The sequence below is a fragment of the Falco naumanni genome, chromosome 8 (assembly GCF_017639655.2).
Source record: "Falco naumanni isolate bFalNau1 chromosome 8, bFalNau1.pat, whole genome shotgun sequence".
Taxonomy (NCBI): domain Eukaryota; kingdom Metazoa; phylum Chordata; class Aves; order Falconiformes; family Falconidae; genus Falco; species Falco naumanni.
In genome coordinates, this window is record NC_054061.1 from 35,117,666 (window position 1) to 35,134,973 (window position 17,308).

The following is a 17,308-nucleotide window of genomic DNA, read 5'->3' on the forward strand; positions in this document are numbered from 1 at the left end:
TGTTGGAGTCTCTAGCAGACTGTGGTGGTCATCAGGTTTCATAGAAGCCTGTGAGAGCTGCGCAGGGCTCCAGTGCAGACTCACAGGCAGCCGACAGCTCTCCCGAGTGGGATGGGAGCCGTCGGGCTTCCCGTGGAGCAGGCAGCAACCTTGCAGGGCTCAGGCTCTTACATTTTCCCCGACAGAAGAAGGTTAGGCATTTGTACACCCGTAACATGAACATGCAGATGATCAGGCATTCAGACAAGGAGTGTATTCACCCTTCCTTCAAGAAAGGGCTGGTTTCAGGACAGCCATTCTCCCCTTGAGCAGGGCAGTCCTCCAGCGGTGGCTCACTAATGCAAGCCAGGAGGGCTGCAGTTTGGTGTGACAATAAACAGGCAGAGAAACCTGCAAGGAGATTCACGCCTGACCCACAACACGTGTACAGGAGATACATACTGTAAAGGACTATTCCTTTCAAAATCAAACACTGGTTTAATGACACTCGATGAATTCAGCCCCTACAGACGCTTCAGTACAGTTGCACAACAGCATCCAGCAACAGTCGGTACTTTAATGAGGGAAGATGAACTGCTGATGGGTAACGGGTCAGTATCCACGCACAGACCCCAGGAGTCAGCTGTATTCCCTTCCTGCTCTCCTTAATTGCCTTTCTGTGTAATGACCTTACTGGCTAAAAAATGTTAGTGAGGCTCTGTAACACAGAAATCATCATTTTGCAGTAAAATGAAGGCAAATTATTTACCCAAAGAGAAAATTCTTGGCAATCCTAACAAAATGGGAAGCAGTTAAATTACTGCAAGAAAAATCAGACAGTTTACCACGTAGTCTTACAGCTCAGTGAACGCTTCAAGCTGGCACTGCAGGGAGAGGAAGAAGCCTCCCTCCGCGCACCAGCACAGCATGTGCAGGACTGTGCGGTGAATCAGGCTGGGAGCAAACACTGCTGAAAAATACGGATTGTTTCAGCTGGATCAGCTCCTTGCTCCAGCTCACTGCACAAAGACGTGCGCTGGCACCAGAAAAGGGCAGTCTGGAGGTGATAACCTGTCCTTCAACAAGTGCCAGTTTAAAGAGGTGGCTGGACTCTGGCTGCGGTTAATCAATTCCAGCAGACAGAGCCCGGTTCAACAGCCAGCCCCAAGGTCTGCTCTGCATCCTGTGCCGCGGAGCTCTGCTCACCCCTGTTTCCCCAACGGCTTCAGGTCAGCACTTCCATTGATCTGCAGGGGTTGAACAGGCAGTGCTATAAATAAAGAGCAGTTAATCAACTGTTCAAGTGCACTTTTTACTGAAAGAAAGAAAACCCGCACAAATGACGTCATGATAGGGGAAAAAAAACCCCCGAACCAGTGAGCGAATACAAATGATCCAAGAGAGTGCTCAGGCTGAAGTGGCTCAGAGAACAGCTGTGCTGGCTGTTGAGTCACTCTCCAGAGCTCCTGCGCTGACTCACTCCCCTCCCAGCTGCTGGCACACGCTGCACAGTCCATTCAGTACCAACAGGAGTTACTTGTTCAGAGTTCAGGGGCATCTAATTCATCATGAGCCATCAAGCTTCTGCAGTCCTCAGAGCCGTCTCTCACTGCCATTCCCCGCTGGCTAACCTCCTCCCATTACCCCCGTGAAAGGGAAGGGTCAGAGAAGAGAGGCCACCCCCCTACACCTACACACACACACACCCCCCAAGTCCTTCTGGGCTTTCCTTCCTTTCTTCCCTCTGCTCCCAGCTGTGGGACAGAAACACAAGGTATCACTTAGGACCAGAGTAACACGCATTCACAATCAAGGCCACGAGGTCCTGCAGGCTACCTCTGTGCAGAACCTTCCCTTCCACAGACCTGGCTCGGGCATGCACTAGCTCTTGCAAATGATGCTTTTCCAGAGGAAGATGCTAGGCTCTCCCAAGAGCCAGGAACCAGAAAGAACGAGGTGTCTGCTAAACACCCTCCAGGAACACAACACTGCAGCATCTCTTTCTGAGGCACTTGCTCTTCACAGAGCCTTGCACAAAAGGACACCACACCCTGCAGACTTTGGAAGCCCCAAGATACTTGCCCTTCCAGTTGTCCCTCCCATAGTATCCGCACCTCTGTGCCTGTGGCACAGCACTGTTGTATCTCCGCCAGCTCTTGGAAACCTCCCAGGATACAAGAGCTGGCAGATTAGGATCTGCTGAAAAGCCGCATCAGGCACATGGGATCCCACGTCAGGAAGGTCAGGAAGCAGACCTGTTGCATGACCAAAAGCAACCACAGCATCTGGGACTTAAGCCAGTGCAAAGCCTTAGCAAACACCTGCCCTGCAACCAGAAACCTACCCTGCCACGTGGCCTCAAGTCCCTGTCCACATGCCAGGAGTCCTCCAACCCGAGAGACACCAGACTGCTGCTCAGGAAACCTTTCTCTAATACCCCGCTCCCAGATTTCCTGTGTGACCTTGGTCTGCACGGCTGTGTCTCGGAGCCTTGGGATGTTGTTTCACCCTAAATATCTAGTTTTGGCAGTAGAACTGGCTTAAGGTCCTTCCTTCCTCCCACCTCCCCAGGGTTAAAGCAAGAAAGCAGCAAACAGTGGCACAGGGCAAGAACAAAGAACTCCTTTGAAAGCTGTCATTGCCATGGGGCTCAGAAGTTACACCCTCATTTTCTTCAGTTGTGAAAGAGGAATATTACCATCTACCTATGTTATGTGACGTAAGATACAAAGGGTGAGGACGAACATGAAAGACTGAGATGCTCAGAAGGTGAACCGTGCCACATCTTGGATTTGGTAACAACAAACTCCTCCATACCTCTCCTCTTTTACCTGAAGCTGCTCAAAATTAAAACATAAAATCTGTGGCTTGACTTAGGCTCCACTCACCAGTGAGTGGGTAAGAGCACACCATTGGACAGCGCACAGCCAAAGTGAGGAATTCTGTTATTGTCTGAACTTGAATTCTAGTATTTCAGAGTAGGCTCCCAGGAAGGAAAGCAAGTAACAACACATAACCAGACAACAGGCAGTTAACAAATGGCCAAAATCAAAGAACAGCTTTTATTGGCCAAAATAACAAAGAAACCATTTTCTTCCAATAAAAAAAACCAAACCCTAACTGAAACACTGGTAAATTTTGCTACACAAAAAAAAAAACAAAAACCAAACCAAGAAACACTAACAGACCCCACATAACCATGACTATCCACGTTCATCCTCTGGAAATACTTGTCCTCCTAAAGAAGTCAGTTTTTCTCCTTAACCCTCCCACACCACCAGAAGGAGAAGAATAGCAAAACTCAAAGTCTTTTAGGACAAGAGACCACCCAGACTGGGAGGTATGAGTCTGTCCATTTCCACAAATGAAAGGGGTGGTTGGTGTTTGCAGACATCTTACATGCAAAGTACCTGAAGGTAGTACTTTCCCATTTTCTGAAGATACAAACATTTTACAACATGAGCTATAGTTTTGGTGTGGGTTTTGTTTTTTTTTAACCCCAGAGCACAGATGCAGTATGACTACTCAGGCTCTACCTGCAGTTTATCAGTTAGCACTTCTCTATTTGGAAACCGTGGTAGTTCAAAAAAAAAAATTGGTTACACTGAGTTCTCAAGGCAAATGACTATATTAAAACTCAGCATTTACTTATGTCAGTAAAACAAATACCAGCCAGTGAAAGCAGATGTTTGAGAAAAACTTGCTCCCCTGGTAACAGAAACCTTGGAGGGAAGGAAAAAAAACAAGACAGAAAGAGAGAGAGATGTGCCCGGGTGCAATACACTAGTTCCAATGGAGACATTCTCAGGAATATTTTCACTAATTTCTCAGTAAAGGGGGGCATATGTTAACAGAAGCCATTTTAAGAAACAAAAAGGCAAAAAAATAACAATCAGTGTCTTAAAAAAATGTATAGCTATTTACACACTGTGGTTTTTAAAACATCACATGTATCTGCAGTGAGCACACATCTTTAAAGGTGTGTGAGCAGAGACAGCTGAAGCACATTGCTGCCAGAGCAGTGAAGCAACGCTACAGAACTACAGAGAATTCCACCTCATGGGAGTCAGCGACTACTATTGCTGCTGTGCACTGAATGGCACCGTGCGTTTTAACAGAGGAATCCCACTGGAAACAGAGAGCCTCCTCCCCTAATCTAGACATGATTTAACAAAACATTTTGAGATCTAACACCCGTACAACACCTTTTGTAAGAAAATAGAGAGCAGCTTTCAGCTGCAGTTCTTCTAAACTACTGTAGGAAGGTTTCACTAACACGCTTCCTAAATTGGCAACCATCTGAGGTAATCAATGATGCTGTTAAAATGAGCATCCTTCATTTCTCTCCACCCACAGCAACTGTTGCCTCCTTATTGAGTCCTCTGATGGACAAGTCGTAAACCACTTCCTCAATTTTCTTGACATCATATTTCAGGCCATCGTAACGTTTCCTCAGAGAGTCATTCTTCAGGTTGAGGAGACGGAAGCCAGAATCCAGCTCGTTGATAAAAGTGGAGATGCGGAGAGGGCGAGAATAGTCACCAGCTGTGACACTGTTCACTGCCAGTCTGGACTGAAAAGGGAAGAGCGGAAGCGAGAAGGAATGAGAGGAAGCACATAGGAGAGTATCAGCAGAGGAACCCACCCCAATCATGTCACTATTCTCATCAGTTACTTTACCAAATGAAGCCGGTTTGTTCCATGCAGTCAGGCTACTTATACTTAGATCTACCTTTTTGTTGACCACAATCCTGGATTTTTAACCAAGTGATAGTTAAATCTTAAAATATCAGCAAGGAACAACTCTGGCATACAGAGAGGCAGTTTGCTAGAAGTTCAGATTAAGGCGTGTATCGTAACTTCCAGGAACAACTTGGGAAAGTCAGAAAACACTTCTTTTTTTTCAGGTCAGTTTTAACCCAAATATATACATTAATATCTTCCTTACCAGCTCACTGGCGAGTGTTAATACACCAGAAAGATAGTCTTCAATGTCCAGGTGAAAGCCCCGCTCTCGCTCAGCTTCAACTAAGATGAAAAACAGAGTGGTACTCAGGTGGTACTGCACATGAGCAAAATCCAGTGAGTTAAAATTGCATTTGTTTACTGGAGCTAATATGAAATATCAAATTTATGAAATATTATTACAAAATAAAAGTCAGCCTTTTCCTGTATGTGATGTGATTACTGCCTCTTCTCAGCATTTTGATTTAGCATCTTGTGCATCCCTCAACTGGATGTGCAACAGGTTACAATTGATCCAACAGCACAACTGAATTTACATCAATATACAGGAGAAGGATTTGTAGTCTTCTTTAGAAAAATATTTTCCTAATTTTTTTCAAATTCTTTGCTCTGTGAGGACACAATTCTCTTACAGCATGAGAATTTAATCTGTTTTCCACACTTCTTAAACACCAAAAACAAAAAGTGGGGAAAATAAGCTCTCATTTTTATATTATTCTTTTGGTAGATTTACGCAATTTGAATGAATAATCTTCACTGATGAAAAACTTATTAATGAATAAGTACTTTTGTTCACATTAGATTTGCTGATTTCCGCCTTCTAAAAGAATTTGTTGTTCATATAATGAAAACAAATACCAGATTTTGTAACCTATTTCTTGGTAAGAAATGAAGTTCTGCTGTTTCTCTATACCTCCGAAAGCTACAGTGTCTGAAACAGTCACATTTCTCTTCAGTTACAATATTAACTTACTCCCAAGTATTTCTGCAACAGCTTCTCGGGTCACTAACGTTTCTGACTCCAAGTAGACTACAAATGCTGCCAGAAACACCAACCGCTGAAGCACAAACCTCCAGTGCTCATGAAATCTGTTGAAGAACACACCAAGGCAAAGTGTAAATAAGTAATATCTATTACTGGAGAGCCAGGCAACAAGCATACATTATGTATACATTACATTTTCCACCTTTATGCATTGCACTTCACAATATTTTTTGCTTATCAAAACACCACCAGCTTCAAAGTCACCTCTTCGGTACTCCATAACTTCACCCCCCAGGATACTACACTGGACATTAGTATTTGCTTGCACCTCTCACACACCTACTCAAGTTCATGGAGTTTTTCAGGTTGTCCCACCCACAAGACAACGAGGGCTTTCCCTCCCATCTTCCCTCAGCAGATTTGAGCTGACAAGATTCTTATTCTTTGAAATGTTGCTAGACATCGTCCCCTCCTGGCAACAACAAAACACAAAGGTGACAACTTCATTTAGTATCTGCAATGCCAAACAGCCATTTCATGACAGATTTAGAGCTCTGTTTTCAGAAATTAATGGAGTAGCAAATGCTCTGCTCCCAGAAACAAGGGTGGCTCCAATAGAACGCCGATGTCTTAAACTTTGCTTTCTTTTTTTAAAAAGCTTATTGAAAAAGAATTTAATACTGGATATTTTTTGTGAAAAATTATGCTTTTGCTCAAACGCTCCATTTATTTTTTTTATCTATGCTGGTAAAAAACTCACACCTCTCTACCATGATTTACTTTTCAAACAGAAAGAGGCATTTGGCCTATAAATCTTTAAATCATTCTTCCCCAGTAATGATGCCAAATATGCCCAGGCAGCTCCCATATCCATGTCTAGCTGTGTGTGATCCTGCACACCTGTAATACTGATCAGCAGGAAACTTGGTCTTCAGAGATTCCAGCTGCGTTCTCACTGTACTGAAGTGTTCACGAGCCTTCTGACATTTCTTTGGTACTAAAAAAGAAACAGTGCAACATTCAGTACTTGACAGAGAACAGGGGTTTATAAACAGTATTCTAGCGTAGACAGCGCTACTTACAACCTTTTCTTGTCCAAGATTGATCCCAAATGTCAGCAGACTATCTAAGAAACACTCATTGCTGCAACACGAGTCACATAGGTAGAGGAGAAATAGTCCCGAGGCCAGGGCTGTCTAATCTGCTCTCGTCCTTAGTTCCAAACTTGGGCCAAAACGCCCCAGTGTTATTTAAGAATCACTGCTAATCATGACTTATTACTGCTGCTGTAAAACTTATGTCATGGATGAAGAACCCATTCTGTAATGGACACTGACAGAAGAAAACACTAGAAATGGACTCGTACAGTCAAAGGAAAAGCAACTTTTCTTTCTCCATTTTAAAATCTTACGGTACTTTCTTCTGATTGATCAGTTAGGTTAGATGAGGCAAAACATCCCTTGAGGAGACTGCATTTCCGGCTTTCAAATGATGTATTTGAAGAAAAGGGATTGCAGCCGGTCCAATGCACGTTACACTTCTGCAGAGAAGCGGTCTCTTGTTTATGTACCACCCTCTGCCACCTCCTGTTCACTAACGCGAGTTACAGCCACACCGCCCACAGCACCAGCGCCCGCAGAACTCATCAAACCAGCATTTCTTAACCGCAGCCTTCTCAGAAATCCTGGTCGTGGCCCAAGGAAGGCAGAAGATCAACCCGACAGGCTCTCCTGCATCTTGAGTACAGAAGTTAGGATTACTTCAACAAGATGCATAGAAGCTAAATCTGAAAGCTGCAATGAATGCTTTTTATCAAAAAAGCCCTACTAGGAGTTACTTCAGTGTGTTACAAAAACTTCTTTCAATTAATAAGACATATTTTCTGTAAAAAAAAAAAGAGGGAGGGTATTTAAAATTAAAAGCTTCAGGAAGCAGAAGGTGAAAGTGCTCCATGTGGCAGCTGGAACGAAAGAAATGTGTGAAGTTCACTGACAACTGCCCTTTGTTCACAACACCACCATCCTCAAACTATGGTGCCTGCCTCAGTTGTGTAAGCTGTCGTGTGGCAGTTGGGGACAAAGTAAGGAATAAATTTGTATTTTGGCTTCTGTCAAAAGAACCTGTGGCAAAAAAAAAAATATATCTTTACTGCAAAGTTTCAGACAACAGTGCCCAACGATACACATATAACCTCCCAACTTCAAACTATCCTTGTCCCTCCTCAGATACCACCAGTGATGTTTTGCTAAACTTGACACTGTGTTTTGAGAGCAAAGACATACTCAGTTGACTTTCAGCCTCCAAAGACCCTACCTGTCACTCAGACTCACATCAGCTGACAGCAGGCTGCAGCACACACTGCCCTGAACAACTTCCTGAGCAGTTCTCAAACTCCACTTTGGACAGGGAGCAGAGGAAGCTGAAAGAGAGATCCTCCAACCCTCTTTGGGAGGCTGCTGGCCTAAGGCTTTGCTGGTTTTCCTTCCCTTCCCTAGAACTGAATAAAGGCTGGGGCTGAAAGTGCTTACCCCACAGCTAAACACAGTGTCACGCTCAGCGCAGAGGGAGAGCACAGAGGAGCTGGCACTGTGACACGGCTGTTGTCGGTTGTAGGTGGCTGCCCCACAGTAAGAGAGGTTAGATGAAAAACTCAACAGGTTTAACCAAGAGGTACTTTAAGTTCCCAGAGAACAAAGGAAAGACATTGTGCAAGATAACATTTTAAATACCACTGACTGGCATTCAAGGACAGGAAGCAGCCCTCCATCGAACTTCCAGCTGTCTGTAGTTCTAACAGAGCTCGTGGCGCCCATCAGCCTTTTCTTTGGTAGAATGTATTGCTCAGTCTGGTGCAAATCCCTTCCCTGTTTTCACCAGCCCTCTGTTGTCTCCTCGAGTTTTCATCACTCTGCCTCAATTGATGATGCAAGAATAATTACAAAGGATCAGCCAGCAGGCTGTGGGAGAAAAAGTTATCTTCCACTTATACTGGCATGAGGGACAGGCCACAAGAAGCAGTACAGCTTCTGGTGGCGGCAGCAGCAGCCTGAACCATCGACAGCAATACAGCTGCAGTCACTAAGTATCATCAATTACTATGTCACCTGTGACCTTGTAGTAATTAATAGTATTTTTGCTTTTTTAATTAGTTACTAGTTTATATAGTTTATTTATAATGTAATGTTTTTATAGCTCAATATAGTCTATTAATAGTGTTAATAATTTTACTTACATCTTAGAACAGATAAATATAAGGCTGTCTAGCCAGAACTCTGTTGCAATGAATAATCCTCCCTTTCATAGTTACAAGAGGCATTGCTTATCCATCTACCAAGGAAGAAATACTCTAGTTTCTTAGTAAAAATGTGATACTGACTCAAAGAACAAGATGCGGTAGTAAGCCCAACAGCCATTTAAGCGCACTACACTGGCAGAACCACAACCGTTGCGAAACAAAAACGTAGTCTGAACACAGGACATCTGGTAAGTGCTATTTATCCCCCTAACAATCCTTCTGTTACCCGGCATTGTATTATTTTGCGGTAAACCTTTATTAATCTAAATGTTTATTGACTTTATTATGCTTGTAATCGATGACAAACTGACAGAACTACTATCATGAGTTAATTCCTAACCTATTATACATATATTCATTATCTCTAGCATAACAAGAATTATAAGCTGAGGTCTGGGGTTTTTTTTACTGGTGTGGGGGTGTGTGTGTTTTTGTTGTGGGTTTTAGGGTTTTTTTTCCCACTTTAACTATTACAAATCTTTTCTCAGACTCTGCAAGTTCCAGGACCAGCTCCCTCCTGGAATTAAAAATCAAGGGAAAATACACTGAGCTACACACTGGTCTCTACCATTAAATGCTGGAAAGCAGCCCCTGAAGTTAATATCCAGACAAAACAACTGTCACAACACCCACAGGTTTACTCAGCTTAGAAAAATGAGCGCATGCCGTGTAAATTAACCAATCAGTAGTTTTATTTTTTAGCACTGCCAGGTTTCCTACGCAGATGGAAGCTGCACTTGCCCACAAAGGTCAAATCTCAGGTGCTGTACATTGCTTGACCCTCTCAGAGGCCAGAGAATGCCCAGGCCTCCAGCTCTAGCACGAATGTGCTGGCAAACAGCATCAGGCTGGTAACAACCAGTCAGCTCTACAGGTGAATAAAACAGCACCTGATGAAATTTAGTCTTCTATTCACCTTCAGAGGGTGGCCTGCAGATTTCTCCCTTTCCCAAATTCCTCTCAAGACCCTTCAGGAAAGTCAGACTGGTTGCTTCTTCTCAGGAGATACTCATTGACTTGAAAAAAATAGCTTTCAAGTTGCACATTTAAGGGAAAAAGCTGTTTATTCCTCTAGTTTCCCCAGTAAGTTGAAAAATGGGGACAAGGGATCAGAAGCTGCAGATTTGACATCTAGCTCTATAGTGCTGTTCTCATGGCCCAGAGAAAATTGTTTAGCCCAGACACATTATGTCTGACATCTTAAACAAATTTGGGCTGAAAGCAAGGAACCAGGCTAGCTACAACCCGAACCTCAAAAACAGCCGAACAATGCCAGCTGCTGCTCAAATGTACATCGAGGACAGGTTCTGCTTTATCAGCCTTTGCAAATTCCCTTTATATTTCGCCACACTAAGCAGATTTTTATATATGTGCACATGCACACAGTCAGTCTCGTACAAACCAGACGAAAGCTTCCCCCCCTCAACCTGAACACCCCCCCTAAGGCACTGGGGATCACGTCTTTTTGGGAGACGGGGTGATGAGATGCGGAAAGGGCTACAAAGGCCCAGCAGGTAATGGTAAAATTAGCAGAATGTAAAGCTCTGCATCGCGTCGCTTAGAGGAAAGCCTGCGGGCCAATTCGACGACCTAGGAAGCGAACACCAGTGGAAGGAACACCCCTGTGCCGGGACAGCGATGTGCCAGGCTGGGGGGGGCCGGGAGGGACCGCGCAGCGCGCCCCGGGGATAGCAGCCCCTGCCACCGGCGGCCTGCGAGCGTCCCGCGCCGGGCACCGCGCGCGCCTCCCCCCCGACCCGCGGCGAAGGGGCGCCCGTGAGGGCGCTGAGGGGGGACCCGCCCGCCGCCACCGCCGCCCCCCCCGGGAAGCGGAGCGCGGCGCCGCCGGCGGCTGGCGGGCAGCCGTGCGGGACTCACTGGCCTGGAAGCCGTCTCCCTGGTGCACGCCCTGCAGCAGCGTCAGGATCTCCCGGGCCGTCTGCTCCAGCGCCTGCACCACCTTCCGGATCTCCTGCGGGCACAGGCCGCCGTCAGGCGCGGCACTGCCCCGCCCCGCCCCGCGCCCCCCCGGCCCGGCCCGGCCCCGCGCCCACCTCGCGGATGTCCTGGTCGGCGGTGAGGACGCCCTGCAGCGCGATGAACATGTCGCTCACCGACATGGTGCCACCGCCTCCCGCCCCCGGGGCCTTTCGCGCCCGCAGGTGGCCTTCGCCGCCGCCGGCGCGGGGGCTGCCCGTGCCGCGCCTGACCGCGCCGCGCCGCGGCGGCCAGAGGAGCCGGGAGGTTGGCGGCGCCGACGGGTGCCCGCGGGGAGCTGCTCGCCCCGGCGGGGGGCTCCGCGCCTCAGAGCCCGGCCCGGGGGGCCGCGCTGGCCCCGCTGCGTGGTGGCGGTGCCAGGCGCCGTGGCTGGGCGACAGCGCCCCGCGCCTGCGCGCCCTTACCGCCGCCTGCGGGGCAGTGACGCGCTTCCGGCGGCGGCGAGCGCGGCATGGAGGGGGCAGCGGGAGCCGCGGGGTCGGGTGCGCCCGCCCCGGCATCGGCATCGTTCCTGGCCTTGGAGCCGAAGCTGCAGCGCGAGTTTCAGCAGAAGGTGCAGCGGGCCAGCAAGAACCGGGCGGCCAAGGTGAGCGGGGCCCGGGGCGGCGCGGCGCGGCCTGGCCTGGCCCGGCGCGGCCCGGTCTGATGCGGCTGCTTGTGCCCCGCAGGAGGAGCTGACGCCGGGCGTGGTGTACGTGGGGCACCTCCCGCGGTGGCTCTGCGAGCCGCAGCTCTACCAGTACTTCCAGCAGTTCGGCACCGTGACGCGGCTCCGGCTCTCGAGGAGTAAGAAGGTAAAACGCGCCCAACCCCCGCGGCGCTCTGGGGGCCCGGACCGGGCCGCCCCCGAACGTGCCGGGCCGCCCCTCCGCTGGCTGGGGGTGCCCGAGGCACGGCGGTGCGCGCTGCGGGCCGGCTTAGGCTGGGCCGTACAGTCCCGTGGAGCCTCTGAGGCCTCCTCCGTGCCCGGGCTGCCGGGGCGGTGAGCGGGCAGCGCTGCGAGCGCCTCGCTGAGGTGCCCCCGGCAGCCCCCCGCGCCCTGCCCGCCCCCACCCCCACCCCCACCCCCCGCCTGGGCCACGTGCGGAGCTTGGGTGCGTTTTCACGAGTGAGCAGAGGGGCGCACCGTGCTTAACGCCCTGTCTTCAGAATAATGCTTCCAGAAGGAGCGTCGGGCTGCTGGCGTGAGTCCCGAAACTGCACATAGGCAGTTTCAGCAGCAGTTAGCGTAGCCCCTTTTTTTTTCCCACTACTAACTACACTTATGTGAGAAATGTTGCCAGAATAGACTAATTCAAGGTGGAATGTTAAATGTCATGGAAAACGCTCCGCCCTAGGGTTCGTGTTGCTTTGTGCTCAATAAATTTAACAACTACCATTTCTAGATTTATAAACGCACTATAACGTTGCTATATAAGCTTGGTAACAACAGAGCAGCAGTAATGCAGGGCAGCTTTTTTTTTTTTTTTTAAATAAGTAGTGGTGCACAGTTTGTTTCATATGAAAATATATATTTATGAATATGCCATACCAATTTAGGATTAAATCTGATGCTTTTCGTGTTTTCACTAAACTTCAAGAAATTATTTGTGTTTAGCTGAGAAAGGGCTCTAACTTTGAAAGCGTAATGTAATTTTCCTGTAGTTCTTCAAGTATCAAAGCATTGTTTCAGATTTCTTTCTGTCGTTGCTCACAGACTGGAAATAGCAAAGGCTATGGATTTATAGAATTTGAGTCCGATGATGTGGCCAAAATTGTTGCAGACACAATGAACAATTACCTGTTTTCTGAAAGATTGCTAAAGTGTAAGTATAAGCTGAAGTGCAAGTCCTCTAGCTTGTAACAGAAATTCATAGTTATATGTGTTATTTTTTTGGACTGTCTGGAGAGTTTTTAATGAAGTCTTGTCCCAAAAAGATTTTATGTGGGACTGAGCTTTTTATTCCTTTTCTTTATGTGTATGTTTCGTAAGAAGGGTAGCTCTGCTATAACTTGGTGTCATATGTTTGTGATACAGGTCAGTTCATGTCTCCTGAAAGGGTCCATGAAAACCTCTTCAAAAACAGTAACAAAATATTTCGGAAGCCTTCTCTGCCAGCAGTCAGGCGGTACAATAAGATACGTTCACTGGTTCAGAAGGCACGGATGACAAAGCGGCTGCTACGGAAGGAGAAACTTGTACGGAAGAGGCTGGCTGAAAAGGGGCTCGATTATGACTTCCCAGGATTTGTAAGTTTGACATTGTTTCAAGGAGTGTTTTGTCTAAACACTCGTTTTAGTGTTTAGAACTAAACATGTTCCTAAGATTGTGCTAAATATGTGAAAATCATGTGGGTTCTGTGCAGCTGGTAAAAGAACCTGGAGCACCAGGGAGGCCTACTTGCATTAAGAACTGTATAGAAGCTCCTGGAAATTAGTGTAGGGCTGTTGCTGGTTTGCACTGTATGTATATGCGAGTTTACTTTTGGAGCAAAGGGAAGACATTCTTTTTTTTCTGTTAGTATGAACAGTTGGATAGTCTGTGGTTTTAATATTTGACTCTAGGTCACTGAAGATAGACAGAGTTTTTGCCCAAACCCTGTGGGAGGCTTTGGCGGGGTAGATCCCAAGACTAGACCATCCATCCATAGATCCTGCCTATGCTAACAAAGGACATTGCTCATTTGCAGAGTGCTTGGGTGAAGTACCTGAATTTTAAGCAATGCTGATTAAGATGGTATTTTTCTTAAATGCACAGTAGCAGGTTTTCTTACATCACTTTGGGTGGTTTTGTTCAAACAAGATCACCTCTGTAGTGCTGTAAGTAATTTTATTAATGCAAAGCTTTTGTAGTTATGAGGCAAAGAAACCTCTAGATACAAACAGGGAAGTTTGTAGTGATCCACCTGATCTGTTTTGCTTCCTAGGCTGCACAGGATCTTTCCATAAAGAGAAAAAAAGTTAAAACATCCAAGCAATCAAAACCAAACGTTTCTTTGAGCAGCCAGGTAAGACCCAATGGTCCTAGTGGTGCCAAGCACCACGCTCCACCATTCACACTGGGGCAGATGTTTCAAGTCTGCAACTGGTATCTTTGTATTAATTTCAACACCTGAAAACATTTATGTTGTTTGATTGAGAGATTTTTGTGCCAGAAGTAGCTTCTTTAAGATGTATTAACATTCTTGAATGGGGAAGGTTGGTTGTATCCTCTCAGTTCTTTCTCTTGCACAAAGTATTTAACAGCAAAGGCTTCCGCTCAGCGTGTTGTAACTAGCAGTGCTTGTCCGGAGGTGTGTCCAAGCAGTGGTGTGTCTGCTGACAGCTATTCAGGACTAACTAGAGGCTGGAAGAAACACAGGGTACTGGGGGCAGTCACCTGTACACCACTTACACCTGTGCTTTAAACTGGCACGAGCTGACTTCCTTACTGGCATCCTTCTGTTGGTCTGTGCTACCATATAATACCAGGCTGTTTTGAAGAAAGGAAGTTGAACCATTAATACAGTCTAGTGCTGTCTGTCCCCATTTACATGCTATGCTGTCCCTCCTCCCTCGAGCCCTCCAGGCATGGTATTCCAGTATTTTGAAAACTAATGTTGGCTAAAAGTAGCAGTGGGATGAAAGGAAAGCTCAGGTCATCAGGACTGAGATCTGGGATACTGACAATCTGAAAAGTCTGTAAGGTGTTAACATTTCTGTTTTATTTCATCGCTGATGTGAGTTTGGTTTTGTTTTTTTTAGTGTTGCTGCATTTGCTTGGGTTAACTGGGACAGGGCTGGTTGTGAGGAAGGGAGGATAAGTCATGCGTTCAATCAACTGAGTTCTGAGAACTTAAGGAGATAATGAAGCTGGAACGTTTCAGCTCTGCTGTGGGTTGAGTGTGGCATTTCTGTACGCCAGTCTCAGATACACTGTCCCTGCCCCTGATTCTTTTCCTCTTGGCATTACTGGTGCTTTGAGTCAGGAAATACAAAGTTTAGAAAGCAAATTTGCATAATGATATGTTAGAAAACGTGAATTAATTACATTTGCCTTTTGCTTACACTTTTTTGAAGATGACTTTTTTTTGTCTGAAGAAGTAATGTCTACAAAAATAGCTAGTTATAAAAATAAAACTATTTTCCCTCATGTGTGGAAGTTCTGAAGGAAAGCCGGACTGAGGTGCCCTGTGGTACCACAGAGGCTGTGCCAGCTTTCTCTGGCAGATGCTTTGCAATGAATTGTGTTTTTCTGATCTCTTCAGGATCCTACTCCAGTCTGTACTCCAAGTGTGCTTGAGCGCCGGAAAGATTCTCAGATGGATGATGATGCAGAGGACAATGAAGTAACTCTCAGAGTGCCCCCTACCAGTGTAAAGAATGCTGTGCAGAGACCAAAGAAGCAGCCAAGAAAAAGATCAAACCTGAAAAAACAAAAATAGACTTAAGATGTTGGTGGCTGTAGCCATGTTTTTTCTCAACTCAAAAACTGTTGACGTGGAGCTTCTTCTAGAGGTTCTGCTGCCCTGGCTTGGTTCGTCTTGACTAGACTGTTTCAGTCTTTCCTAGGCACGGTATCTGTTCACAAATCGTCCCCCTCCTGTTTAGCCGTGAGGGGACCTACAGTCTTTTTTGCCTTTGAAGATTTTCTTGACTTTGTGCTCACAAGTGCCCATGCTATGACACACCTACAGTCATGCCAGAACCTTCAGTTAATTCTGTAACTTGTCTCTAGTCCTCGCTGTTTTGAAAGAAAATGGGAGAGGCTCTTCATTCAGAGCTTGCTGATGCAGGCTGTATCTTACATTTATAATTAATGATGGGTGATAAAAGAATTAACCATTTTCCAGCTGTGTTGGCTCTTGGTAGTGGTTCTTCTGTTTAACTGAATACCTGCGTTTCATGCAACTGCTCACATATTTATACAAATAGAGGGCGTGGGATTTTTTTTCCCCAATGAGGAGAATTTAATCTCCTGTTTGCGATCAGTCAAGGTCTGCCTCTACTGTCCAGGGAAGAGGCAGAATGCCATAGCTGGATAAAGCCAGTGTCTTTCAACCCTGCTTTCGGCAATACTTGGGAAACAGCCTTTCCCAGGATGTGGGCTTGGAAAGGCCTGGGATTGGGAAGGTGGTGAGAAGAGACAGGAAGATGGCTGAAGTCACTTGCATTCGAGATGCCCATTCCTTTCACTATGCAGGCAAAAGATTTGTCTTTGAGAGTGTACCCTACCGTGGAGAACATAGGGTGACTGTTCTGTTGGCTGGTAGCTTAGCCAGAGTCACTGCTATGCTCTTGTTCCTCACACACTTGTGTAAAAAGCGTTTCACTCTGCAGAGGTCCCAGGTGTGCACGTACTGACACTGTTTTCTGCTCGGGCTGACCAGGCAAAGGTAACTTGCTAATTCTCTGGGGTTTTGTGTGCCATAAATGTGCTGTTGCCTGGTTCAGAAAATGTTCAAGGAACTGCAAAGCGCAGCTGCTTCTAGAGGGACTTCTTGCTTAACTGTGGAGATGAGCACATGGTGACAGCTAGCTTATGTACAGCTGTTCTCGGAGTGAGCAAGGCTCTTTGAGAAGATACATCAGTAATCAGAGCAGTCTTGGTTGTGTTGGGAATTCTGTTGTTCTTTGAGCCCTGCAGCACCTGGTACCTGTATTTCAGTTTCACTGCCTCCGTGAAACGAGGGTATCTTCTGCTTCAGGGAGTGCTAAGCACATCGCAATATTTTAATAAGCCTCTGGGAGGGTGAACCAGGAATGGCAAGGCAGGTTTTTGTCACAAGTAGTACAAGTTCAGAGTATGAGTGTAGCTTTTTGTTGTGCATCAAGATTTATTCTTGTTCCTACATAACCCGTCATAGCTGACTGCAGATAACCACTCCTGTTTGGAAATGCAGTTTGATTGTGCATTTAGAATTTGGATTTTATTGCAAATCTGAGACCTGCAGAAATTAGTACCTAGCCTTGATCTTTTATCATCTGAGATAAAATGCTTTCTGCTGCTGTTGGCTGTAGGTCAGGCTTGGCAGATTTCAGAGGAAAGCCCAGGTGATAATAACCGGCTGCTCAGGTAGGTGGTTGGCACTAATTCCTTGGCTATTTTAAGACTTGGGCTCTTGGCAGAGAAGAAGAAATCTGAACCATTGGCCTGGGTAATTCTGTCTTGTTTGGCCTGATCACTTGAATAATCATGTGATCGTAATGACATTCTCTTGGTGACTCGGATTGCTCTCCTTTGTTACTCTAAATTGTCAGGGAAGCCACTTGGATGAGTGTGTCTTTATCAAATGCTTGTCATTTTGAGCACACTAGGGAAATCTGTTGATCAGCCCATTGGTCAC

At 46.4% G+C, this 17,308-nt stretch overlaps 2 protein-coding genes across 2 annotated transcripts; one reads left to right on the top strand and one right to left on the bottom strand.

The window, feature by feature from the left end:
- Positions 1 to 3,022: 3,022 nt before the first annotated feature.
- On the bottom strand, positions 3,023 to 11,365 carry TSN (translin). The gene is made up of 6 exons (XM_040603079.1): positions 11,060 to 11,365; positions 10,884 to 10,977; positions 6,611 to 6,707; positions 5,699 to 5,814; positions 4,928 to 5,007; positions 3,023 to 4,552 (listed from the first exon to the last, which is right to left on the bottom strand). The coding sequence occupies exons 1-6, from the start codon at positions 11,123 to 11,125 to the stop codon at positions 4,316 to 4,318; spliced, it is 690 nt and encodes a 229-aa protein (XP_040459013.1). The 5' UTR covers positions 11,126 to 11,365; the 3' UTR covers positions 3,023 to 4,315.
- A 56-nt stretch (positions 11,366 to 11,421) lies between these two features.
- NIFK (nucleolar protein interacting with the FHA domain of MKI67) lies at positions 11,422 to 15,808 on the top strand. The gene is given in 7 exon segments (XM_040603080.1): positions 11,422 to 11,589; positions 11,672 to 11,797; positions 12,700 to 12,808; positions 13,021 to 13,232; positions 13,910 to 13,990; positions 15,230 to 15,380; positions 15,383 to 15,808. Coding segments are annotated over 7 exon segments (861 nt in total). The 5' UTR covers positions 11,422 to 11,454; the 3' UTR covers positions 15,430 to 15,808.
- The last annotated feature ends 1,500 nt before the right edge of the window (positions 15,809 to 17,308 follow it).